The sequence below is a fragment of the Sarcophilus harrisii genome, chromosome 2, assembly GCF_902635505.1.
Source record: "Sarcophilus harrisii chromosome 2, mSarHar1.11, whole genome shotgun sequence".
Classification (NCBI taxonomy): Eukaryota; Metazoa; Chordata; class Mammalia; order Dasyuromorphia; family Dasyuridae; genus Sarcophilus; species Sarcophilus harrisii.
In genome coordinates, this window is record NC_045427.1 from 417,291,252 (window position 1) to 417,318,550 (window position 27,299).

Genomic DNA, 27,299 nt, shown 5'->3' on the forward strand with positions numbered 1-27,299 from the left:
ATGGGTAGTTAACAAAACTGGGTTATTGGGTGAAGTGGGTTCTCCAATAACTTTTGGAGTTATTGAGGTTGCAAATGGAAAACTTGCAGAAAGGACAAGTGTAAAACCTTGGGAGACATTTTTTCTCCCAAGGGAATTAGGAGCCCCTTGAAAGAAGTGAAGGAAGGTGAACTAAGGAGTATGTGTTGTTACTAAAGCCAAAAGATTATCCAGTAGGAAAAGTAATCAGCAGTGCCATAAGCTGCAGAGAAGATCAAGGATGAGGAGGGAAAGAAGGCCACTGTAATGGGTTATTTTAGTCATTGGTGTCCTTAGAAGGAACAATCCAGGTACAGAGACAGAAACCACATTAAAAAAAAAGATTGAGGAGAATGAGGAAGTAAAGATTTAAGGTCTAGGTAGCTTTTTTTTTTTTTTTTTTTTTTTTTGCACTGAGGCAATTGGGGTTAAGTGACTTGCCCAGGGTCACGCAGCTAAGAAGTGTTAAGTGTCTGAGATCAGATTTGAACTCGGGTCCTCCTGACTTCAAGGCTGGTGCTCTATCTACTGCACTACCTAGCTGCCCCTCTAGGTAGTTTTTTTGGTAATTGTCCATGGAAAGGAGGAGAGATGGGATTAAGAGTGGGCAGACTGGAACTTGTTTGTATTAAGTGTGAAGAAGCTAGTGAAGGAGAACTGAAGATGAATCAGGTTAGTACAGTCACAGTCTACCCTCTGAGTGACAAAGGATCTCTCTGACAGATTGTGTGTCTAAGTTTGTCCCTTCATATAATCTTGAAAATTAAGGTTTCAATTAGACACAGCTCTTCCCATTAAAAATCTTATAGTATTAAGTGGTAGGGGCTGGGAGACATGGATATAAATAACTATACTAGGATTTTAAAGATATAATATAGGCCATAAGTGGGCCAGGTACAAAATACTGCAGGGCTTCAAAGGAGGCGAAGGTTCTCTTGAGGTTTGGGGGGATCGGAATTCTTCATGAAAGAAGCTGGCATTTGAATTTGATTTCTCTGAGAAGATACCCAGGACTATTTTGCCTGAGCTGCCTTCACTAGGCCTTGGTTTCCTTAACTACTAAAGGATGTAAGTAGGTTTCTGAGGTCTGTGGTTTTTTGGTCATTAATCTGCTGGTTATAGTTAGGGTTACTGATCAGTGACACTGACAGTATCACTTTGCTGTAGATATGTCCATGAGTTCATGGAAATGCTTTTATGCCTCTTGGCCTAGGGTGGAAAGAGAGTTGAACCTGAATTTTTATGTGTTCTGCCACTCACTAGTTCTGGATCTTCAAGAGTCCCTTAACTTCTGTGGGTCTCCATTTTCTTATCTCAAGAATGGGGATAACAATCTGTCTTGTTTACTACCTAGGGCTATGATGAGCTGATGGATGCTAAAAGAATTTGTAAACCAAAGCTCCTGGAGGTGGCTGGGGAGGCCCTGAGAAATTCTAAGGTTAAGTGAACCTGCTTATCCTGAGGAATGGCCTGCTGGAGATTTTATCTAATTCATGAACACTGACGGGCCCTTAATTGAAGGTATCCTGGCATAGAGCATAAAGATCTAGGCTTAGCATTCAGAGACCATGCATAGGAGGCCCAGCTCTGATACCTCCTGGGTAACCTGAAGAAAATAACTTCACTGTTTATTGTCCCCAGGCAACTTTAGTAGTTGCAACAAAGTTACTGTTCTGCCTAGTAGAGGAATGCCCTCCCAGGAACCACCTTACCCAGATAAAAGTACAAGATCAAGGAAAAAAACCCGAAACAACATACTAAAGTGAACTATACTCCTGACCTCTGTACACTTCTGCCGTTGTGTAGCATGCCACCAGGTGGCATGCCAGTATCCCTAGCTCAGTTACTAATTGTTACCAGAGCTACATGTAAATTATTACTGAATTAACTTCATGTGTTCTGTACACATGGATTTTGTATTGTTGGGAAAAACTTAGATAATGTTGAGTTAGATTTCCTTCATCATGCAAAGCTGGTTTCTTTTGCAGAGTTCTTGATCTTGGTGCTGTTGTTGAAATAATAATGGTCTGGTCTGTGCTTTTTGTGGAAGGATGAGAATGATCTATTCCATTTTATCCCCTTGTCCTGAGGAAGCAGAATCTTCAAGGATCATGTAGTCTTTTAGGTTTAATTTTACTCTCCCTTACTTAGAACATTATAACTTTTGGCTCTAAGAAGTTTATGAAGTAGATTAGAAGTCCTATCTTAATATTTCCTTACATATTTATCTAGTGTGGCTGTTTTTCAAGTGTTTTCACATAAATGAATTCACTTAAAAGTTTTAGTATCCTAAATGACTGGAGGTTGATTGTTCTAGGTGGTGTGGCAAGAGTCAGAATAAGCTCAGTGCTTATCACCTCTGTCACAAACTGTACCTACTGAAAGTCTTTGGTAAAAAGCCAGCTTTAATGAGTGGGAGAAGCACTGGATTTACAGTCAGAGTTAGATCTAAAGGTTCATCAGAGATTGTCCAGTCCCATTCTTCTGGTTTACGCTGGAAGAAATAGAGGCCTAGGAAAGTTGTGACTTTTCTAAGGTTACATAAGTAGTAAGTATAGAAGATTGGATTTGAATCTAGACCTATACACTCCATAGCCAGTGTGCTTTTCACTATACTGTACTGAGTATCAGATCCTGGATTTGAATCCCAACTCTTTATTTCTACTTGATTTCTAAAAGCAAGTCATTTAACCTTTATGGCTTCCTCATATGTAAAGTTGGAAGGCAGGACTACATAACTTCTTTCCATCTTTAAATTCTTTGATATCTCCATGCAGCTAGATGGCACAGTAGATAGAACTTCAGCCCTGGAGTCAGGAGGAGACCAGAAATTCAAATCTGGCTTCAGATACTTGACACTTAACTAGTGTGTGATCCTGGCCAAGTCACTTTACCACATTGCCTTACTAAAATATATATAAATATATATTCTGTGACTTTTCTAGTCCAACATCTTCATAGCATAAACCTTCTTTACAACACTTGTTCTCAGTTTCGGCACTTCCAATATCTGAAAGTTTGCCATATTTCCATGAGGAGGCAAGGAGAGTTGGTGTCATTTCCATTTTGGAAATTAGGAAGCCAAGATCTAATGAGGTTAAATTGTTTGTCTAGGGTTTTTTGGTATTTCTTCCCATAGTCTTAGGTTACAAACATATAAAGATATCTTTCTTTTGCACAACATTTTACCCAAAGCAATTTTACATCCTTTATCTCATTTTATCTTCACAATAGTTTTGTGAAATTGGTAAAAACAGGTATTATAGTTAAAAAAAAAAATCTTCCATTTTAAGTTGTCAGTCAATAATATTCATTTAAGTGCTTCTTTTGTGCCAAATATTATGCTGAGTACCAAGGATACAAAGAAAGACACCCTCTCCTTCTGAGGTTCCCCCTCCCTCAAATTCCCTGTTCTCAAGGACCTCACCGTCTAATAGCAGCCTAATAAAGTCTGTAGTAATTTCAGCCCTTTCCTCACTCCATATCTGTGAAGTAGTTAGTGCAGATTTTATTCTCTTACTTTCACAGATGAGAAAATAACCTTGGGGAAGGGAAGTGAACTTGCCCAAGGAAACATAGCTAGAAAATGGTACAACTGGAGTACCAAACCTCTTTGCCTCAGGTCCCACAGCAAATTAGGAACTGACCCACTGTAGGAGCAGTCAGAGTTTATGAACCAGATATTGAAGTTTAGTAGAGGGCTAATAGATGGAATGGCCATGTTTTGTCAGGACTGCAGAGGGATAATAAAAACATGCAAAAATGGGGCCATATATACTAAATTGGGGTCAAGCTGACCAGCTCTTGTACACCTTTCTCATAGTCCTCACTTTCTTCTCCACCCTTGTGGTTCTGTGTTCACTCTCTGGTTCTTTCAGGTTCATTATATAGATGTGTAAGCTCTCTGGGTTTCTTCTTCATGTTTATAATACAGAAAACATTTCACTGAATGTAGGAATGGATCTCTGGGCCCTTCTAGCTTAACTCATGCCCAAGAAGGAATCCCTGTTTCAACTTAACTAACAAGTGGTTATACAGCCTCTGCTTGAAGACATGTAATAAGGGGAAGCTACTATCTCCCTCATCAGCTCATTCCACTTTGGGGTAGCTCTCATTGTAAAGAAGTTTTTCAAGCCCAAATTTGCCTCTTTGACTTTCACCCTTTGCTTCTGATTTTAACCTTAGAAACCAAACACAACAAATCTAGTCTTCCATAAAATTTCCTTTCCTCAGACTTAAATATTCTCAGTTCCTTCAACCTATCATTATGGCATGGATTTATGGCCCTTTACTAATCTTGTTTCTGTCCTCTGGATGTTCCTGAGCTTCCCTGTGACTTCTTAAACTATGGCTCCCAGAATACCATACTCTAGATATGGTTTGATGATAAGCACCTTCTTATTCTTGGATGCTTAATGGTCAGCGAGAAAGTTTATTATTCCTAAAAACTGGAATCTATTTGCTGTTAACTTTTTTGTCGTTCCTCAGGAGCCTCTTAGCTCTCTTGTGTATAGAGGTATAAACAGAATCTAAGAGCTGAGGAAAATTTATAAAGGACTCTTGATTTGCTGAATAAATCCAGAAGCAGTTATCGCCACCAAACGGACCTAGTTTGATTAATTTTATTATATTAATTAATTATGTATAATTATTCATTATATTTGTTTTTAAAAAGATAATGCTAACAATGTTAATATTCTGCAGATAAGATTATAACCATAGCTATTATATAGTACTTTGATTGAACTGAAAATAAAGCACGCTTTTAATTAAAAAAAAAAAAAATCGAGCAGTGGGAGGTTGTTGTCACCTGTGTTGTCTTGGCAGGGCCAGATCAAATTATTTCAAGTCTATGTTCTGTGCTTTTTTTTTTTTCTCTCTATTCTCAAAAGTATCACTGCATGTCATCTTTAAAACAAATTGTTAGAAGATAATGAACACAATAATATTGAACTAACTCCTAATAAACAGTTATAAAATTAAACTCACTTACCTGGCTCCTGACTACTGGCCTAATTGTGCATTATTCTTTGTACTATATTCCAGACAAAGTATAGTACTGGCTGCTTTCTATACACATGATGCTACAGAGTTCATTATGTGTCACATGTGTCCAGGCCTTTGCAGAGGCCTGGAATGCATTCTCTCTTCATTTCTGCCTTTTATAATCCTTGGCTTCCTTCTAAGCTTAGCTCAAGTGACAAACCTATCCTGGGTCTCCTCTAGTTGCTCTACCCTTTCCCTCCCAGAAATTGCTTTGTAAACACTTTTATGTATTGTTTATTTTTAGGTGTACATGCTGAATCCCTTCAGTAGAATGTAAGCTTCTTGACAGCAAGGAAACTGCACTTGTTTTTGTCTGTGTGTCCCTAGTAACTAGTATGTGCATAGCACTTAATGTGCTCTTAATAAATGCATTTTAAATGAATGAAGTCCCATGTTATTGATCCCCCAGCTAACTCTGCACTTTATATTTGCAGGAGAAGGAAAAAGCCCAGCTGGAAGCTGAGGGCTCTAAGCGTGCTGATCGAAATTCCATGGCTGGTCAAGGTGCAGAACCATCAGGGGAAAAGCTGTTAGAGTGGCCGCAGCTTGAACTGGAGCGGGTCAACAGCTTCTTGACCAGCCGCTTACAGGAGATCAAAAATACCATCAAGGAATCCATCCGAGCCAGCTTCAGTGTATATGACCTTAATCTGGATGTGAATGACTTTCCTAAAAAGGCAGCCATGCTGGAGCAGAGGGACCTCCTTTCCCGCCTCAATGGCTCATCTGACCTACAAGAGATTGGTTTAGATCTCTCACCTTTGACTTTAGGTTCCTCCCAGAATCACACACTACACTCCCCTAGTGAGCGTGATCTGCCCCAGGACGAGAGAGTACCTCTTCCCTCACCTTCCACCACTGAGAATGGGCTACTTAAAAGGCTTAGTGCTGTGCCTAACCTCTCCCGTATGATCTGGGTTCAGTCTCCAAAGGCTGCTGACTCAGCCCCTGAAGGGCTGAGCCAGAATGTGAAGGATGCAGTCTCCATTAATGGGCCTGAGCTCCCTGAGCCCCCACCTGGTGGAGGGGGAAGGCAAAAGAAGAATAAGAGGCAGAACAATCAGGGCAAGAAGAGTGAGACATATGCAGTACCTGGGCATCAGGCCAAGCTGGAGAGCCCCTCCACTAAGGGACAAGCTTCAGGAACTAGGCAACCAGCCAAGGGCCCGGAGCCCTCAGAAGGGCCTCGTGGGAGCCGATCAGGACAGAACTGGACTTGGAATGCTAAGGTTGAGAAAGGAAGCTTGTGGAGAAGCCGGAAGAGTGAAGCCAAGATGGACCGGCCAGAACAGGAATCTGTGCAGCCGCCTGGCCCAGGGCATGGGCCATTTGGGAATCCCTCTGGGTTGGGAGCCTCACCACAAACCAAGGGAAAGCACAGGAAGAACCGGAACAAGATGGAGAAATCTACCACTTCTCTGGGTAAGTGAAAAAAGAGCCAGATGGCTTTTGGTTTTTTCCCAACCCTTTTCCCTATGTGTGTTACCTTAGGACAGGTGTGGTCTGGCTTTGGATTCCAATTTGGATGAGGGACTTTTCAGAATATGAAGCTGAACATCATCCTGCCTTGTTCCAACAATGTCCTTCTCTCCTTCCATGCCCAAGACCTCTTGACCTTGGACCGGTCTGTTTTGTTATAAGAAAACCCTTTGTCTTGGACTTTGTAATTTGTCCATGAGGCAGAGATGATAGGGTGTAAGTCCTTGTTGGGGAGTGGTTGGGGATTCCTAGGCTGGAAGAAATGGCCATTTCTGGGTGAGCTGTACTTTGGGACCAGGGAACTAGATATTGGTCCTGAGTAGCTTTGGGTATGTGTTGCTAGATGATGTGTTCCTGCCCAAGGATGTGGATGGAGTAGAAATGGATGAGACGGACCGGGAGGTGGAATACTTCAAGAGGTAGGTGGGGAGGGAATGAAATCCATGGGAACACCCTGCATCTGAGGGCCTGTCACTCACTGCCTTCTCCATTCAAAATTATTTCCCAAGATCTTTGCTCCATTGAGAAACTCTAGTCAACCAGCTGCCTCCATCACTCTTTAGACCATAGAGAGATATTGAAATTTCAGAAGTTCTGATGAGAATCTTTCCCTTCCTCTAGCTGATACTGCCTGGCAGTGTATCTCCTTTGAGTGACATTGAGTTGAAATATAGGGCATTCCCTTCTATCCCACCTTGTACTAGAATCAGGATGATTGGAGCCTTTACTCCTCTTTCCCCACTCTCTTTGTAGTCATTTAATGTTAGTTGAATTGATTCCAAGGTTATCGAGTTCAGCTTAGTTACTATTTTCTTTCCAGAGTACATGGCAAAGAGAAGAGTGGGATTAGATGGGGCATCTGTCAAGATCCAAGTATTAATGTTTTCATGGTTTGACCCTTTTGTGCTTGGACATCTATGACTTCTCACTGAGTGGTGACACATATCCCAGTCACAAGTGGACCTGCTCCAGTTCAAGGAACTAGAGAGATATTCTCATCTGGTCCATTAGCAAGGAACACCTTGGCCAGCTTGGATGGTCTGGGCCTAGGTTGTATCAAATCTGTAATGGACTGTTTGACCTGAAATTTGAGGGGTTCATTCCTAGCCTCCCTATAATCCCCTGCCCCATTTCCTATACTTCCCCATATCCCATTCTCCTGGAAACCAGAGCAGGTGAATATTCAGTTTTTGCAGTTTTTCATCTCTTTGCCATAGAATAACATTTCCAGGTTGTAGGATCTGGATCAATCCAATGTTGCCCATGGTACTCACTGGGATTTGATATCAGATCTTTTGATTCAAGGGTAGCTAGGTAGCACAGTGCTGGGCCTAAAGTCAAAAAGATTCATTTTGCTGAGTTCAGATCTGACTGTGTGACCCTGGGAAAATTACTTCACCCCGTTTGCCTCTGTTTCCTCACCTGTAAAATGAGCCGGAGAAGGAAAAGGTGAACCACTCCCAGAAAACCCCAGATATAGTCACAGAGAGTCAGACATGAGCGAACAACAAGAAATGCTGACTCCACATCTGGTGCTCTTTCTAGCACACCATGCTACCTGATGTCCAAGAGAGGTTTGGGGTGGGTGGCAAGTGTATCAGACTGTCACCTGATCCGCTTGGGTTTCATCTTAGTTGTGGAAAAGCCACAGCATGGCACGATGAGAAGAACATAAGGGATCCTCTGATTTGGTCTTTCCTGCCAGGTTCTGCCTGGATTCTGCAAAGCAGACTCGTCAAAAAGTGGCTGTGAACTGGACCAACTTCACTCTCAAGAAAATCACCTCCAGCGCAGCTCAGTGAGGTGTGATGGGGGCAGGGCCTTGTGTGCTCTGGGCATGCCCCCTGGGGAGACGGACACCAGAGGGAGGGCCTCTCCTCCCCACTACCCCCCCTCCCCAGACACTGCCTCTCTGTGTCTTCTCTCCCGGGCACACTCTGTGGCCTGGAGAGTTTGGCCTCCCGGAGCGTTCCACCCCCTCTCCCTTCCTACTCCCCTTTGTGGCTTTGTGTCATTTTGTGAGCCTGAAGGCACAGGTGTTCTTCCTGCCCTTCCTTCCTTCCTTTACTCTGAGGCCTGCTTACTTTGGGGCTGTCTAGAGTGGGCAAGTGGGCAAGGAGTTAGGAGGAAAGGAGATTGTGTCCTGTGCACCATTCCCTCCTCCTGAAGTGATTTGGCTTCTGACGGCCCCTTTAATGAGCTTCTTGAAGTCTTCCTTCTCCCTGGCTACCAAGGCCCCAGAATTAAGACTTTGATGAGTCTAGGTCCCTTTTGTCTTTTTATGTCTCAGTTTTTGATAAAATGGGGGAGAATACTGACCCCAGGAGTTGGGAGCCTTGGTCATGCCCTTTTTCTGTATAATACTCACATTGACCCTCCCGTTGGGTGTGTAGAAGGGCCATGCTGGACCCAATAAAAAATTTTTTAATTTTTTTTATTTTATTTAAAAAAAGGATATGATTTTTGTTGTTTCTCATTGGCTTTTCCATGCCTTCCTTCTTGCCTGGTTCCTTTGTTCTCCTTTACTCCAGCTTCCCTTTTCTACGGGTTCCTGAGATGCCTGGGAATACTAGTCACTGGTCCTCATCTCATTCCTGTCCCACATGAGCTTTTCCAGCACAGCCCGGCAGAGAGTGAAGGCCTGACTCCCCTGCTTCTCTTCAACTGACAGGGAAGTTGTAGGAAATGTGGAACCCCAGTGTTTGGCCTTCACATCATATCCAACTTTAAACTCTGGGGGAAGGGCCTACTTTCCTACACACACAGAGCACACCACCAGATGCAAAGTAATAGGATACTCTTAAACAGAGCCAGTCTTCTTCCCTCACCCCAGCCCAGTGCAGCCTAAGAGTGTCTGGGGCGGGTAGAATATAAGATTGTGAGCAGGAAAGGCTTTTACATAGCACCTGGTCAGCCCCCTCATTTTACAGCTGAAGAAGCAGAGGCCCAGTGAGGGGAAGGAACTTCTCCAACCTTAAACCAGGTAGTAAGTAGTAGAGCTAGAATTTGGACTCAGGCCCTGATACTAAACCCTATACTGTAGCCAGGAACACAGACTTCAAAGGGATGTGAGAAGCATTTTGTAGGAGACAGGGAGATGTCAACAGGATGGTTGAAAGCTGTCTGAATGTGGGGAGCTTGGGTCGAAGCCTTCAGTAAGCACCACGCCCACCCCACATTGTTGTAGACTGAGAGAATTACCACTCCCTCTTTGCTCCCTCCCATATTCCCCTTCCAGCCATCTTCTTTAGCCTACTGGACTCTAGCCTCTGTGGTCAGCTGTCTGCCTGGATTGTTATACTTAAAAGCTGCGCAACTGTCCTTCAGGGCTTGGGGACATTGACTGGAAAAAGAGGAAAATTGGGATTTACTTCTTGAGGGGGAAACTCATGGAACAAGGATCTTGTTGTTCAACTTGGGGAGGACCCCAGCTTCCCACCTCTGTAGCATCCTCTGGTTGGAGGATGTGGATCAGGTCTACACAGCTGTACTCAGCAGTGGGGACTGGAGCAGGTTCCTAGCACACTAGCATACTGTCCTCAGGAACAGAGAGAGACCTGCTCTGACCTGTCCCTTACCCACCAGCCCTCCTCTCCTTCCTTCCAGGGAAGTTGAGAACTTTCTCAAGTAACTAGTTACAGAGCCATTTTCATTCTGTAGTCAGGTTCCAAGAATCTTGCTTCTACTCCTTCCCTTCCCTCCTCCTGCCTCTAGGAGTGCTCTCTGAACTTCCTGCCTTCCTCTGAAAATAGGACACTTTCTATTCTTTGAGTACAATCCTGGGGTCCAGAGCTGAAAGGGCCTTTAGAGGTCGTCTAGGCGCCCCCATACCTTCAGCCTCTTGCTCGAGTTTGGTTAGTGAGTAGGTTAGCCAAGATTAGAACCTCCAAGCTTCTAACTAGATTCCAAATCCAGTTCTCTTTTTGCTTCTGCTATCAGTGCCCCCCAACCTAGTACTTAAGGCCTCTGGCTTGGCTTGCTAAACAAAAAATTGACAAACTGTTTTGAGAGTTTAGTGGCAACAGGTTCCCTAAATGCTGAACTTTGACCTCACATCCTTCTTTTTAAAATCCCTTTGCAACATGAGCCCAATCAACTGATCATCCCCAATGCCTCAGCCTTGTTCCAGATTCTCTTTTCTGTTCTGGGACAAGCACTAGAAGTTCCTAGGATTCTGCTCCTAACTTTGCCATATCTACTGAGGTGAGGAGCCTTTACAGAATTAAGGAAGAATGTTGAATATCCTTTGAGTGAGGCTGGTATTTCCTTGGCCAATTTTCCATTTGGGGGACCTAGTCTGTCCACAGACTCCTGAGCAATTTAGTAAGACTCCTTGGGCAATTAAAACTGCTGTCACTTGAGATGACCCAAGATGTGAAATGTTAAAGGAAATGAAATTTCCTCAGACAGAACCAATCCCTCTAACCTATGGGGAGACCCCTTCTTTAGGATATATACTTGCTTATGAATCAGTGCTTTATGAAATTCTCTAATTTTACAGTTTCTTCTTCCCTTCTTTGCCCGAAGGTCCTTTCCAGGAAGGAATCAAGTAGGCAGGATTAAGTAATAGTCAGTACAAGACAGCATGCTCAGAATTACTGCTCTGACTTTTCTCTTGGTTTCCTTCTAACTCCCCCATCATTGATTTATGGGAACTAGTACCACATGCCCAATATTCATTTGTATTCATTCCCTAATCTTTGTCCTTTTCCCTTAGATCTGTTGAGCCAACATTCCCAAACAGCCTTTTGTGGACTAGCTGGCTGAATGGCTGGAAACTGGAAGCAAGGGTAGTCCCCACTCCACTCGTTCCCTTTCCTTTTCCTGTCCCCTCTTACTTAGGTCTGGACAGCTGAGCAGCAAGGTTGTTAATACTAGGTATTAACATTTATCTGGAAAATGTCTGGGGATGAGAAGCTGGAGGAGCAGGAGTCAAGGTAGCAGAAAGCTAAACACCTGTGGAGAGCAGTAAATTCTCAGGGCTCTGGAGACCCATAGCCAGAAGCCATGTAGCTTCTGGGCCAGCTACCTCAGAGGAAGAAGTGCTGGGCACCTTCCTCAGATAAATAGAAGCCTGGCATTCAACATGAGGTGCTGGTTCTGCCACAGCCAAGGGGAGCAGAAGTTGGTGGTAGTTGGTCTTTGTCCTAGGGAGTACTAACAACTCTGGTAGCAAGAAGGGCCCTTTGTCCTCACCCAGGAGGTGGTTCCACTTTGCTTGAGGTCTAGAACACCTTTTGAATTCACCTACTATATACTCTGTCCTATCCCTCTCCTCCCAGGCATGTGTTTTCCCTCCTATGATTGGGAGAGTAGGGGTGGCAATTGAAGGCAATCCAGATAGTCTGATAAATGTTTTTGATTTCCTTTTGCAACCCAAGGAGCGGAAATGGCATGCAGGCTTGCTTCTGTTGCCACAGTGATCACAGGGGTGAAGGTGGGGGGGGTTGGAACCATTCCTGATGTATGTTAAAGCCTGAACTATGGAACAGGAAGAGAAGCAGGTTGTGTTATCACCCTCTTTTTTCCCCAGCCCCTGCCTGGTCCACACTGAACTATTCTTCTCCAGGATGGTCGTAGCTCTTGGGTACTGGCTGAATGTCTGGAGAGAAAGTACTTTCCCTCCCCACTCCTGCCCTCATGGTGGCTCTGTCATTCATACCTGTCCACTTGCCACTTGACTACCTAAGAACCCCTCTCCTCGGATGAACCAAAACCTGGATTGACACTGAGCTGTGATGGAAACAAACTCTGGATCTTCGAAAAGCCGATTTCTGGTGCTAGCCAGCCTCCACACTTGGAGCCCGGACTGGGACGGGCTGCTCCCCCAGGGTACTGTGGGGTAAAGGAGCTGGTGGAATTGCCTGCCCAGCGCTTCTCTCTGTGTTTGGTTTTTTTATTCTTTACTTTTGATACTGTGAAGATCTTTCATGCTGAAAGATTAAATGACATTTGGACACAGGCGGTGTGCACAGTGATTTGTTCATCTTGCTTAGGATCAGACCAGGCCAAGGTTTTTTGCAGGCATAAGCCCGAAGAGTCTTTATGGGGCTGAGGGGGCAACAGGGGTTCCACCATCGACCCTCCTTGTGCTAGGGATAAAGGGTGGGGGCTACTGAACATTCAAAGATTAATTCAACTCTGGTGGCTACTTTTATTTCTTTACCAGTATCCCCTTGGTGTCCACACATTGCCAATCTCAGCCTCCTTTTTCCAGCATTCTCTAAATGAAATGCTGAACTTCATAATATATAGCCACATATCATCACCATGAGATGAGAGCTATTAAGAAGGTGAGCTGGGGACATGGGATGAAGAGTGGTGAGCAGATCACAATCATTAAAAACACGGCATGGTCTCTCAAACGAAATCCAGCCTGCTTTCCTGAATTCTGGATCTGATTCACTGTTTATCTACTATTCATTCAACAAGTATACTTAAAACAGTATCTACTCTGGAAAAGGCACATGATGCAACAACAAAAACTAGCCCTGCATTCTAAGGGGGTTAAATTCTACCAGGAGGATACCAAAAAATATAATTGTATCTTTATGATACAATTATCACATAGATAATTGTATACAGGATATTTTGAGGAGGGAGAGAAAACTGAGAACAGCCTCCCCTCCATGATGTTATGTTTACTGATAAATTAGCTCAATAAGCTGCTATTATCTAAAAGAGTGTCATTCTGAGTAATAGCCATTTTTTAAAAAGAAACTGAACTTCAGTGTAGATGGTTAGACCAGTCTCATCACTCTGCATTTTATTAAGGAGTCTGCTGCGGCTGACTATAATGAATATATTTGTAAGATCATTTAGAACTCGCCCATTGTCCAAACAAAAAGATTTCTTTCTGGGCTTTGCAGAGTCTACCTCCTTTTCAACGCCATCAAACAACTTAAGTGAGCTTATATCTATTTTAAACCTCAATTGTTATTAAAACTCACTGGGCCATTGAACAAAGCTTTATGTAGTCTTATCTAATTTTAACATGTATGGGATACATTTTAAGGAAAAGCTCAAGGCTACATTCTCTTCCAAGTTTAATGATTTTTTTTTAAGGTACAGTCTTTTTTTTTTTTTCACCTATGAAAGCCTGACTGTTCCCTTTAACACTAAAAATATAAAATAAAAATAGAATATTTTAAATGTGCATAGACTTCTGAAGATTTGTATAGAGATGAGAAAATAAGCATGTGTGTTGGTAGTTGTCAATCTCTTGGTTACCAACCTTTTTTTATGAAGCATTATCTATATAGTATTTTCTTTTGAACTCTCCAGAACAGACTAGGTGTACAAGACCCAGAAGTAATTGAATGTGACAAAACAGTATACAATAAAACCAGAAACTCGCTGTTTACCATAAACTGGTGGGAAAACGAATAGTCTGGCGGAAATTAAGAGTAAACTAACATCTAACATCACATACGATAAGCTCCAAATGGATACATAACCTAGATATAAAAGATCAAACAAAACAGAAGGAAATCTCTTTCACAACAAAATAGAGAAAGAGTTCTTGATCAAACAAGAGCCAGGAAATAAAAATGTACAATTTTTATTGTACAAAAGTCAGTCAGTTTGAGGAAAGTAGCCAAGGAAAATCTGCAACAAACTTACAAATTTCCGATTAGCTAGGAAATTGATATAAATAGCTAAGAACAAAAGCTATTCTCTAGAGGATAAATGGCCAGTGGACAAGATTATGCAGTTCTCAAAAATGGGAAATCGAACATTTTTAACTTATGGTGTGAAAAGTTAACAAACCATTCGTGGAAATGCACGTTACAACACTTTGTTTCCCACTTAATACTTATCAGATTGGCAAAGATGACAAAAAGGGGAAATGGCAATTGTTGGAACTGCTATGAGGAATATGATGTTGATGGAACTCTCAAGTGGTTCAACCATTATTACAGTCACTAAATTGTGCAATTCCTTTGACACAGTGATACTATTAGACTTACAGCACAAAGACATCAAAGAAAGGGAAGGACCTATATATACAAAAATATAGTAGCACTTTTATTGTAGCAAAGAACTAGGAAACAGTATTCATCAATTATGGAGTGGATAAACAAATTACAATATATGCACGTAATGAAATATTGCATCATAATGACTCCAACATTGTAAAAGAAAAGAACTGTGAAAGACTTAAGTGCAATGGTCAGTCTTGAAGATCGGTAAGTTATGCTTGGCAGAAGTGATGGACAAGAGGCAAAGAATAAGTTATATACATTTTATTCCATTACCAATGTGTGGATTTATTTAGTGTGACTATTCTCTTTTTTTTTTTTTTTTTTTTTTTTTATTTAATAGCCTTTTATTTACAGGATATATACATGGGTAACTTTACAGCATTAACAATTGCCAAACCTCTTGTTCCAATTTTTCACCTCTTACCCCCCCCCACCCCCTCCCCTAAATGGCAGGATGACCAGTAGATGTTAAATATATTAAAATATAACTTAGATATAGTGTGACTATTCTCAAAGAAGGGGTTGGAGGGATAGAGTTAAGTGATAGTGGGGAGCATGTGTCTGTATATAAAAATCAATCCTTAATTGCCTTTAAAATTATTATCTCCAATGCTTATTATTTTTTGTGGTAAATAGTATTTTACTTTTTCCCAATTACTTGTAAGGATAGTTTTCAATATTCATTTTTTAAAATAAGATTTTGAGTTCCAATTTTTTCTTTCCCTCCCCCCTTCCCCACCTCGCACCAAGATCAAGATAGCAAGCAATCTGATATAGGTTATATATGTGCAATCATGTGAAACATATATCCATATTAATCATGTTGTACAAGAAGAAACAGAACAACAAAAAGTGAAAAAAGTATGCCTCAATCTGTGTTCAGGCTCCATCATTTTTTTCCCCTCTGGATGTGGATCATGATGATTTACTCTATGGTCAGTTGATGGCTTATTTTCCAGACTTCATCTTAAGTACTACTTCTGTGTTTGGTAGAGTTACTGTGGTATAGAGAGAAAATGGCCCACTTCTCACTTTATACTCTGATTGATTATTAGCTCCCATGGGTTCAATTATCATCTTTATGCCAAAAAGGCCCACCTTCCCACTCGAATTTTTTTATCCAGCTCTGGTTCTCTTTTGAGCTTTAGTCCTATATCACCTTTGGTATATAATAAACCAGATATGCATAGGACTATAAATATCCAAAATTCAACATGTCCAAAACAAAACTCTTCTTTCTTCCAAAGTCACTCCTGAACTTCCCCATTATCCTTTTAGTCACCCAGGTTTACAACTTGAGTGTCATTTTCCCCATGCTTTATTTTCACCCCGTATAGCCAATCTGTTGATACATCTTGTTTCTATTTTCACTTTTATTAATCTGTTCCCTTATTTCTACTTTCCCAGCCACCATCCTAGTTCAAACCCTTGTTACCTCTCCCCTAGACTATTGTAATTGGTGTTCGTGCCTTGTATCTGAACTCCATCCTCCACATAGCTACCAAAGAATTTTCCAAAAATGGAGGTCTGACTGTGTCACTCTTCTTAGTAAACTTTAGTGCAGGGATTCTTCACTTTTTTTGTGATTGCACTTTTGCAATCGGTAAAACCTATGAATCACGTCTCAGAATAATGTTTTTTAAATTGATTAAACAAAGAACAAAGGTTACTAAACCAATTATATTGAAATAGTTATAAAATGTTTTAAAAAATAAATTCATGGAATACATTAAAAATGATTGTATACATATAAACTATGTCAGATTACTGTTGCCTTGGGGATGGGAGAGAAGGAAGGGAGGAAGAGAGAAAAAAAATTTGGAACTCAAAATCTTACAAAAATGAATGTTGAGAACTATCTTTATATGTAATTGGAAAAATAAAATACTATTGAGGGGAAAAAAAAGAAATTTCACCTTGCAGGCTATTATCTATAAAACGAAGGCATTAAATAAGCTGATTTGTAATGTCCATTCTAGTTCTAAATTCCATGTCAAAAATATTAAGTATATTTTAATTATAATAAATAAATAAAATTCATGGGTCCTGGGTTCAGAACCCCTACCAGTAGCTTTCTATTAATTCCGGGAACTGTTTGGCACTGAAAAGCCTTGATAATCTGGCCCTTAGCCTACTTACCAATGTTATTTTTTGTATATTACATTCTTACATACTATAGTCCAATCAAACTGAACTCTATTCCTAATACAGGACACTTCCTTCTCTACTTTTGTGCTTTTGCAGAAACTATCCTCAATGCCTGGAAAATATTCCCTCACTTCTACCTCTTAGAATTTAGTTTCCATCAAGATTCAGTTCAACAATCATCTTTACGTGAAGCCTGTCTTATTTCTGCAGCTACTATTTCCTTCCCTCCTCCCAAAAAAAAGTCTTGTCTGTCTTATGTATACATATAATACATGCTTTCTGCCTCAGTTGAATCATAAACTTCTTGAAGACATTCATTTTTGTCTTTGTATTTCTAATGTCTAGCACAGTGTCTTGACATATAACACATAAATATTTGTTGATTCATTGGTTGTAATATAGTTAACAGTGAAAAGCAATCACTACAAAATGCTGGCAAATCTTTTCTCTTTTACATGTATCTCTTGCTTCTCCAATTTAATTAACCAATGATCAACAAGTATGCATGCTACTGCATATATTAATATGCTGGGAATCTAAAGATGAAAAAACGACAACTTCTGCCCTCAGAGAACTATGATCTAATCAAGAAATACATGATTATAATACAAGTTCAAAAACTAAATTCATAGAGCTAAAGTATCAGATTAAAAGAGGGAGGGAGTACTACTACTTTTTTTAAAAATACACCATATATAGCAATTTAACGTTTGCAAGGCACTTTACAAATGTCAGAGTGGGAGGAAGCATAAGTGCTATTAATCTCCATTTTAGGGATGAACAAAATGAGTCAGATTAAGTGACTTGTCACACGGTGTCTGAAGTTGTATTTTAACCTAGGCCTTAGACTCTAGGTCCAGAGTCTAACCACTGGTCTCTACCCATCTGCCTTGGGGATGATTAGGGACTACATTAAGGAGGAGGTGGTACCTGAGCAAGACCTTGCTGAAAACTTTTGATAGGAGAACATGGCTAAAAATGGTAATGTAGGCCTGGAGAATAACCTGCCAAGTCATAGAGAAAACATCATAATAAGAAACAGAAATTAAATCAAAATAAAAGAATTGAATAGATAATCTCTAGATTTCCTGTATCACAAACCCTCATCATAACCATTCCTTTTAACAAATAATTTTCTTAAAAAGAAGAGAAAATTTTAATTTAACAATAGTCAACATATCAAAGAAAATTATTGTTCATAAGTGTTGGAGTTTGTCAATACCCACTGCATGCTTCTCTGTTGCCTTCTGTGAGACACTCATTTCAGCATCAGATCTTTTGTCTCTGATTACCATGTAGTAGCATCAATAGAACATTAGGAGTAAAAAGATGGGTGTTTTATTTTAAAGGAAACTTGGAGTCTTTGCAATTTCCTGAATATAATCCAGCCTACACTCTCCCCATGTTCAACTCTAGATTTAACTTGTCCATCTATACTGTCAATCTCAAATCTATAAAACTATGAACAAATATTTTGGGGTGTTTATCTAAATTGTTGAAATCTAATCAATAAATACTTCATCAACTTAGTATGTATGAAAAAGCCAAATCATCTTTGGGTGATCACAAATTGTTGCGATACTGGAGGTCTAACTCAGACCTGTAGCTCTTCATGTGAGAGGATGAGGAGGATGAGGATGAATGATGAGGATGATGATGATGATGATGATTGATGATGATTGATGATACAAGGAGACTGAAAGGCAGTTTCTTTTTTCTGACCTCTCTGTGAGGCAGTTACATTTTCTGACCTCTCTCCTCTTCCCTCTGCCTCCAATTTATCTCATTCCCAGTCCGCAACACCTGTGTCAGTAAAGGCTGCTTTGCAATTCCTTCAGATTCATGATTTACAGCTGTGGAGGCTTTCAGAGAATTGACCTGCCCCTTCACCTAAGTATGGTCCTTAACAACAAATCTCTTTCAGGACCTTCTGCCATATATCCTGGAGCTTGGTGTAGTCAGCAGATGTCATCCATTAGTGAACATCTGAAGGACTTCACCACCCACAGAAAACTCTCCTTAATCTGGATTCTGTGATATATCATAATGGTGAATGCCATTGATATACATCCATCTCCTGCTTTTATTCGTCATTTGATGTTTCTTTTTAGATGGTCATTGAATTGGGTTATTTCTATTATATCCTCCAAAGAATCTTGATCTTGCTGTATGGATAGGAAAATTTTTAAGGAATTTTAAGGCAACATTTTGTTTTACTAAATCAAAGGCTTTTCCCTAATAAACAATAAGCACAATGAGATCTTATATTTTCTACATCTTTCAGTTGCTTGTGAAATGGTGAAGATGTGGATTGTTTGTTTTCTATTAATTGTTCATTGAGTATGCCCTGGATTCGTGTTTAATTTATTCTCATAAGAATTTTGCATAGTTAGAAGAATGGGTTTGTAGTTATTCATGTGCTCTTGGGTACCATTTTCCAAGTAATAATAATGTCTTATTTACTTTTTTCACACATTGGGTATCATCTCCTCTTGTATGTCCCTTGTATATCAGTCATCACATCCTTATAAATGTCTCCTCCAGCACAGATTTTCATATATACATTGTCTAATCAGTTATTTTTTTTTCTCTTGGTTCCCTTTCTACCTCTTCTATAAGTATAACTGGGACTGTTTTACTTTAGGCTCAATGTAATGGTTCCATTGTCCTTAATGTAGAAATTTTTTCTTATAATTTTTTTTAAAAACTTCCTCCCATTTTCTTCTCTTTGTATTGTTTTCATTTTTCATCCTTTACATCCTTGGAATGACTTTGTTTATTTGAATATGTTGCCATGCATTCTTTAAACTGTTTTTAATTTCCATTCTCATAGCATATCACTTTTAAAACTTTGTTATTTAAATTTTTAATTTTCTTTTGCTTCCCCCCATCCATTGAGAAGACAAGGAATATTATACACAATATACATATGAGATCATGCAAAATACTATTTATCCATCAATCATGAAGGAGAAGGAGGAGGAGGAAGAAGAGGAGAATGAGAAGAAGAAGAAAAATGAGGAGGAGGAAGAGGAGCAGGAGGAAGGGAAAACTTCAATCTGTACTCAAAATCCATTAGTTCTCTCTCTGGAGGTGAACAGCATTTTTTCATCATGAGTCATGGAAGTATTGTAGATTATTATGTTGGGTTTTTGGAAAGTATTTGTTTTCAACAAATATAAAATGAGAAGAGACATTGCCATGTACACAGCAGAACATAAGGGAGAATTCAAAATGGAACAAATTTCAATTTCAAGAAAATCTATATAATACTACACATTATTTAAAATGCTATCTAACTTTGTTTCCTTGTAGGTTTTCTTTGTTCTCTGCTATGCTTTTTTACTTTTCCCTCTCCCCCTCAAAAAAGACTAGAATTAAGTGCAGATACACACACACACATATAGGTAGATACCTAGAAACATGCCTATATATAACATATTCTGCTGACTCTTATCTTTGTGTGTATCTCTCACTTCTGGAACATTTCCTGAAAGCAACATATTGTTGAATTCAATTTTTTAAGCAGCTATCAGTTTCCATTAAAATGGGTGAATGTGATGACCGCATTAGCACCCTGGATACTTAAGAATCTGCCAGAGTCAGGATAAGCAAAAGTCCTTGATCTTTATTCTTTGTGGATGTGAGAGGAATGGCCACAGGAATTCAGCCAGGAGTCACTCTGGCTTTCTTACTCCACCCTTTTTTCCCTCCTCCAAATCTCTCTATAGGCCAATAGATCGAGCCAGCACAGAATGGTGGGGCTCTATTTTTCTTTAAACTCCATTTTCTAAGCAAATACTAATAGAGTTTTGTCCAATTGGTAATTAGCCTTAAGTGCTTGCTTGTCCAAACCTCAATGCATCCGCTCAGTTTCAGCTCATTACAGGTGAATTCATCCCAATTCACATTCTAAGCTTGGCTGTTTATTTTCCTCCTTTCTGTTTTTCCTCACTATCCTCACCCTATTCATCTATCCTTTCTTGTTCCTCTGCTTTTGCTACCTTACTCTGCTATTACTTAACTCACTTATCTCTTCCAGAGTTTTCAGCATTCTCAACATATCCTCTCCACCATCCTATCCTCTTGTCCTTTTATTTCTTTCTTAATTTAGAAGACATATATGCCCTTCTTGATATATGTGTTGTTCCCTTTTTAATCCATTCCTGATGAAAATAAGGTTTCATCGCTACCTGCCCTCCCCCCTACTAGCTGCTTCTATATCAATTTTTCCTTTTATGCTTCATTTGCATAATTACTCCTTTTTATCTCTCTACAATTTTATTTTTTAGAATCACTCCATCATAATTAGCTGATTTTTTCAGTTCAATTTAAAATTGAGATAACTGGCAGTTTGAACCAGAATGCTGTCAAGTCTCTCAAAGCCTTTCTGAAATCATCTTGCTGATTATTTCTTTTTTTTTTTTTTTTTTTTATTTAATAGCCTTTTATTTACAGGATATATACATGGGTAACTTTACAGCATTAACAATTTGCTGATTATTTCTTACAGAACAATAATATTCCATTACATTCATATTCCACAACTTATTCAGCTATTCCCCAATTGATGGACATCCATTCAGTTTCCACTTCCTGCCACTACAAAAAGGGCTGCCACAAACATTTTTGCACATGTGGGTCCTTTTCTTTTTTATGATCTCTTTGGGATACAGACCCAGTAGAGACACTGCTGAATCAAAGATTATGTATAGTTTGATAGCCCTTTGGGCATAGATCCAAATTGCTCTCCAGAATGGTTGAATCAGTTCACAATTCCACCAACAATGCATTAGTGTCCCACTTTCCCCACATTCCTTCCAACATTTGTCATTATCCTTTCCTGTCATCTTAGCCAATCTGAGAGGTGTGTAGTGGTACCTCTGAGTTGTCTTAATTTGCATTTCTCTGATCAAAAATGACTTAGAGCATTTTTCATGTGACTAGAAATGGTTTTAATTTCTTCATCTGAAAATTGTTCATATCCTTTAACCATTTATCAATTGGGGAATGACTTGTATCATAAATTTGAGTCAGTTCTCTATATATTTTAAAAATGAAACCTTGGAATAAAAAATTTCCCTCAGTTTTTCACTTCCCTTCTAATCTTGGCTACATTGATTTTGTTTGTACAAAACTTTTTTAATTTAACATAATCAAAATTATCCATTTTGTATATTGTAATGTTCTCTAGTTCTTCACAACATATACATTTGGAAGGAAATAATAGTCTTCTTCAGATCTGTGGAAGAGGAAGGAATGTGTGACCAAAGAAAAACTCGAGATCATTATTGATCACAAAATAGAAATTTTGATTATATTAAATTAAAAAGGTTTTGTACAAACTAAACAAATGCAGACAAGATTCAAAGGGAAGCAATAAACTGGGAAACCATTTTTACATTCAAAGGTTCTGATAAAGACCTCATTTCTAAAATATAGAAAGAATTAATTCAAATTTATAAGAATTCAAATTTCCATTCTCCAAATTACTATTGATAAATGGTCAAAGGATATGAACAGACAATTTTCAGATAAAGAAATTGAAACTATTTCTAGTCATATGAAGAAAAGGTGCTCCAAATCATTATTGATCAGAGAAATGCAAATTAAGACAACTCTGAGATACCATTACAACCATTACATACCTGTCAGATGGGCTAAGATAACAGGAAAAAATAATGATGAATGTTGGAGGGGATGTGGGAAAACTGGGACACTGATGCATTGTTGGTGGAACTGTGAATGGATCCAACCATTCTGGAGAGCAGTTTGAAACTGCTCAAAAAGTTATCAAATTCTGCATACCCTTTGATGCAGCAGTGTTTCTACTGGGATTATATCCCTTTGCCAAATTCAGCTTTGCCATGTTGATCCCTGAACAAATTTTATCACTTCCTTCAAGGAGGCATATATTAGTCTACTCCACCTTATTTTTCTATGTTTGGAATTATAAAGATACATTCCAAATGTGATGACTTCACTGTTTCTTATGGGGAACAGACTGTTTATTTCTATAGACCTTTCCAATTTGTTGTCTGTCTTCCAGCTTCATCCATAAATGCCCTTGGGATGCTTTTTCTTTGTTGGTTCTTCACCAACCAAGCTCTCAGTAAAGTGTTTTCCTTTTACTTTCCTCATTTATCAGGCAATTCTGATCTTAATCTTTCTTCATCTAAATCTTCTTCAGACCCTGGGGAAGTTAATTTGCTCAGTTTTGGAGCTCTTTTCCTAGACTGCAGACCCTGCTTTAGCTTTACATTTCATCCAGTTACCCACCCAAGACTTCTTACTATCTCTGCCATTGACTTGGCAATAGCAGATCTGCTCCTCTCCACTGGAACCTGCATTATCCACACTGACTTAAGATTTAAATTTCACATCCAGTTCTTCTAGGACCCTTATCTCCAGTTCCCAAAGAATTTAATCTATTAATTTTGAGAGTTTCAGACCTCAGATCCAACCTAGATGATTGGTATCTAAGTTTGTGCAAATTTGTCCACTTAGGCCCACTACAAATTTACAGACTGACTTTGAATACCAGGTTACTCTTTAGCTTCAGGTGTCATCCTATTAAAGTTCAGAAAAGACCCCAAAAGGTTAGGGGTTCCAGACTGGTGTCATGGAGAATCTTCAAAAGAATTTTCAGGATTGAACCCATATCCAAGTCAAGAGCCAGAGTTTATCATAATTGTAATGTCAATTGAAAGGAGCTAAATCCCAAAAGAATTTCTCTAGGAACCCAAAGCTGGGAGATAAATTTATCCAGTTCTTCATGTCATTGATATGCTAATTTTATAACCTAGAGATAGAACTGAGGAGTGGTCTCAGGAATTGGTTATCACTGACCAGCAGATCTAGAATTATCCTAAAGCCAGAAGACTTTAAAATCATTGACAGACATTGTCAGAACAATAGCACTCTAAGGTCAGAGTCTCAGGATCACTAATATCTGCCCTAAAGTCTAAAGGAAGAAATATTATATTCCTAGGCCAGAAGATTTTAGAATCATTAACAGATTGGTAGAACTTCAAGGTCAGGGGGATCTCCCTACTACTATATCTCCTAGAAGTTATATTCTATCAATCCTATTGTGTGGGGGAAAGACCACTGGCTCAAATTGTAATGCAGGAGAAACTGAGGCAAGATAGAGGTTAGAGAGTTATAATAATTTAATTTATTGGAGGGTAAGTCAATTGACTGGATCGGACTCTCGTCTCCAAGTATCCAGTTTCAAATGTGGGATAGAGAGATTCTTTATAGGGAGTTAGAAACAATGACATAATGGGGAGCGGATGGGGATGACATAATGGGGAAGAACTGGAGATGGGAAGGTTATCTGATATTCTGATGGGGAAAGGTATCTGATATTCTAATAGATTGGAAGGAGCAGCATCTGATACTCTAAAATATAATATTTTTTTATCCTTACCAATTATTCTGATGATCAAGAGGGAAGGGTGGTATGATAGCCTGAGCTTCGGGACAGAATGACTGAGGCAGGGCAGTTCAAGGAGACTGGCATTACATGCCACACACTCTCTCCTAAATATTCAAACCATTGAATCACCTTCCTCTTGACACCCAGGAGGTCTTAGCCCCATAATTTTGACAGACTCCACCTGGGAGCGGATGAGGCCGACAAGATTAGAGAAGATGCAAGGAGAAGGTGAAGCAAGGGTCCCATGAGGGATGTAATAAGGGTCGTTAGCCACAGGGAGGAATTAAACAATGATTGGAACCAGTTCCTTCCCTGGCCCTGCTCCGATTGTCTAGACCCAAGATTCTTCTGAAACAGAGCCAGACTTTGCCTGATCACCCCAGAGTTACTAGCATAAAAACAGCATTCCTCATTTAGGGGGCACACGGACCTCCCTGTTGCAGAAATAGCAGGTCAAACCACATGGGGTTTGGAGTACCATCTCCATGGTACTCCAGTACCATCTCAGCCAGGGAGTCAACCTGGCTTTCCAGTGTCGAGATGGACGACTCGATCTGAGTCAGGCCTGTGGTCATTTGTGCACTTAACTCAGCATACCCAGAACTGCCCTTCAGGAGGGCTGCAGTGCTGAGGGCGGTAGTGCCTGCCAGCCCAAGCCCTACTATGAGGGGAAGGAACGGCAGAGCACGTCTCTGTCTGATAATCTCCAATGGGGAAAAATGGGACAGAAGTGGCTCCATCCGTCCCCTCCTGGGAGAATGGACATGCTGGGAAACACCGTCACCAGGACACTGAACGAATCCAGACCTCTGAAGAGGGGGGCAGAGTAGGCACACGGATCTGATCCTAATGGCTGCCGCCCACTGGGGCGCTGGGAAGAACCCTTAGAGAAGTTTGATTCCCTCATGGCTGCCGCGACTGCCTCAGCACAATGTTTACCTGCTTCCATAGCTGGTGTATCTTGGTTATTAAACTTTCAGAGCTATCTCAACTAGTTGAGATATATTCATGCCCTCAACTCCTTCCTGCTCCTGTAATTTTCTATGTATGTCTGGAGCAGATTGACTACCAAATGCAATATTTAAAACCTGTGTCCAAAATTCTCGGGAGCTTCAGGGTCTGTAGTGCCATAGATTCGGAAAGCCTCATATAGACGTTCTAGGAATGCTGCAGGGGATTGTTCTGAGCCCTGAATAACTTCAGAAATCTTAGTCATGTTATAGGCTTCCTGGCTGCAGCTTTAAGACCCTGGAGAAGATATCTGTGATAAGTAGAAAGCACAGCAGTCTGCTGGGAGTTGGGGTCCCAGGAAGGCCTCTCAGAGGGAAAACTAGCTTCTACCTGAGCACGATTTTTCTCTATTGATCCTCACTAGGTCGGAGCACAGCTTTCCTAGCCTCACACTTAATCTTATCTCTCTCTTCAGTATTGAACAGAATGGTGAGGAGTTGTTGGCAATCATCCCACCTGGGCTGGGTATGAAAAATAGACTCACGTAGATTAATCAAAGCTTGTGGTTTCTTAGAGAAAGGGAGGTTCTGACTTTTCCAGTTATAAATGTCATTCATAGAAAAGGGGACATAAACTAAGAAGGGAATCCCTTCTGAGCATTTCCCTTAGAGGCAGAACAGGTTTGGGGGGAACTGGGAGTGGCTGGACAGATCTTGAAGCATTGTATGAAACTCCGCCTCAGGTCAAGGAAGGAAAGATAGAGGAGATGAAGGGGAAGGAGGGCAGGGAAAGGTATGGGAGAGACAGGAGGTAATGGGACAGGAGCCTGTTCTCCCATAGCTTTTTGAAGCCACTGTGTGCTTTGGGGAAGGGAGGAGGAAATGGGGAAGGCTGATAAAGGGCCAGATGCTGAAGAGCAAGACACAAGTTTTAATCCTTCAGGCTGTAATTCAGGTGGGGGTGGGTGTAGGGAGTTCCCGGGTAAAGGTAGATATAGGCTTGACCCCACATAAGCCGGAGGATTTTCTAAGGGGTCTTCCGGAGATTCCAGTAGGACTTTTTTCTCTGGTTTTGCTTGAGCTACTGGCAATTTACAACCTTTCTTATCTGTCCTCGGGGACTGGGTGACCAAAATGCAAATGCCATTTTTCATGGTCACCACCCTTAGCCATGAAGGAGAGTAAGAAACAAATATATGGGTATTGATCTGGATGGCCTGGTTCACCAGTAACTATCTAGTGCACTGCTTGTGCTATTTCCCTATCATATATGCCTTCTGGTGCCATCCCCACCCCAAAGGAAAGCCACTCTTTTTGGCAAAACAGTTTTAGTTTATCCTTTTTCCATGATATTCCATAATTATGGTGTTTAAATGTCTCAGAAAAATGTTTAAGAAGACAATATAGTGGAGTTATTGGTTGTGAAACAGAGTTTCCCATGATAAGGTGGCTGAGTTAACAGATAGTCTTATACCACTAGGAGAACTCCTAATATCTTTTAACAGTTTTCCTTTTGGCAGAATAGCCAAGGACCTTTTCTGTCCCTTTATCAATCATAGTTCTTAAACTTTAGCCACAAAACAGGCAGATAAAACATAAGACATTAACATCAAAACCAGAGCCTGATGGTGTCTTAAAGACACCCAGATTTATACTCTGGAATGCTCAAAATTGTGCCAACTGGCACACAGAACCAGATGTGTCTTAAAAGACACCCGGGTAGTGCCAACTGCACCCAGTTCGACACCACAATGTCTCAGAATTGTAACACCTGTCGATGCCCTGTTATTCTGAGAATCCAGATGCTAGTACAGACAGACAGAACAGGTAATCAGATAGTGCCCCAGAAGGCACTCAGAATCAGATCCCACTTGGTGTCTTAAGAGACACAAAACCAGAGGGTATTATCCAGTGTTCTGAATAATAACCTTCTCAGAATTCAATGCCTGTCAACATTCCATTATTTCTGAGAATCCAGGTGCTAGCATAAACAGATAAACAGATCAGATTGTGACTTTTGACACCTGGACTTACTCTCTTGTGGCCAAATTGAAAAGTATCCACCATGGGGTGTGGCTGCAGCTGGTGAACTGCTCTCTTCTCAGAGCCTCAGGAGAAATCCAGAGAACTAACCTAAGGAAAAAACCCAGATCCCCAACTATCTCCAGGCCCAAGGTGGAGACTTGAAATGTCTCCAACCCCTAGTCCCGTTTCTCAGTTTTTAATATCTCG

At 40.3% G+C, this 27,299-nt stretch overlaps 1 protein-coding gene across 4 annotated transcripts in view; it reads left to right on the forward strand.

The window, feature by feature from the left end:
• The window catches only part of FAM193B (family with sequence similarity 193 member B), a 40,366-nt gene extending 27,861 nt beyond the window's left edge, over nt 1-12,505 (forward strand). For 2 of the 4 annotated variants that reach the window (XM_031953754.1, XM_031953757.1), the window contains 3 exons: nt 5,499-6,486; nt 6,887-6,962; nt 12,077-12,505. In XM_031953754.1, the coding sequence (XP_031809614.1) occupies nt 5,499-6,486; nt 6,887-6,962; nt 12,077-12,224 (1,212 nt within the window). In that variant the 3' untranslated portion in view covers nt 12,225-12,505. Of the gene's footprint in view, nt 1-5,498; nt 6,487-6,886; nt 6,963-8,248; nt 8,347-9,074 lie in introns of all 4 variants that reach the window. The other 2 variants (XM_031953755.1, XM_031953756.1) reach the window with 2 other exon arrangements.
• The last annotated feature ends 14,794 nt before the right edge of the window (nt 12,506-27,299 follow it).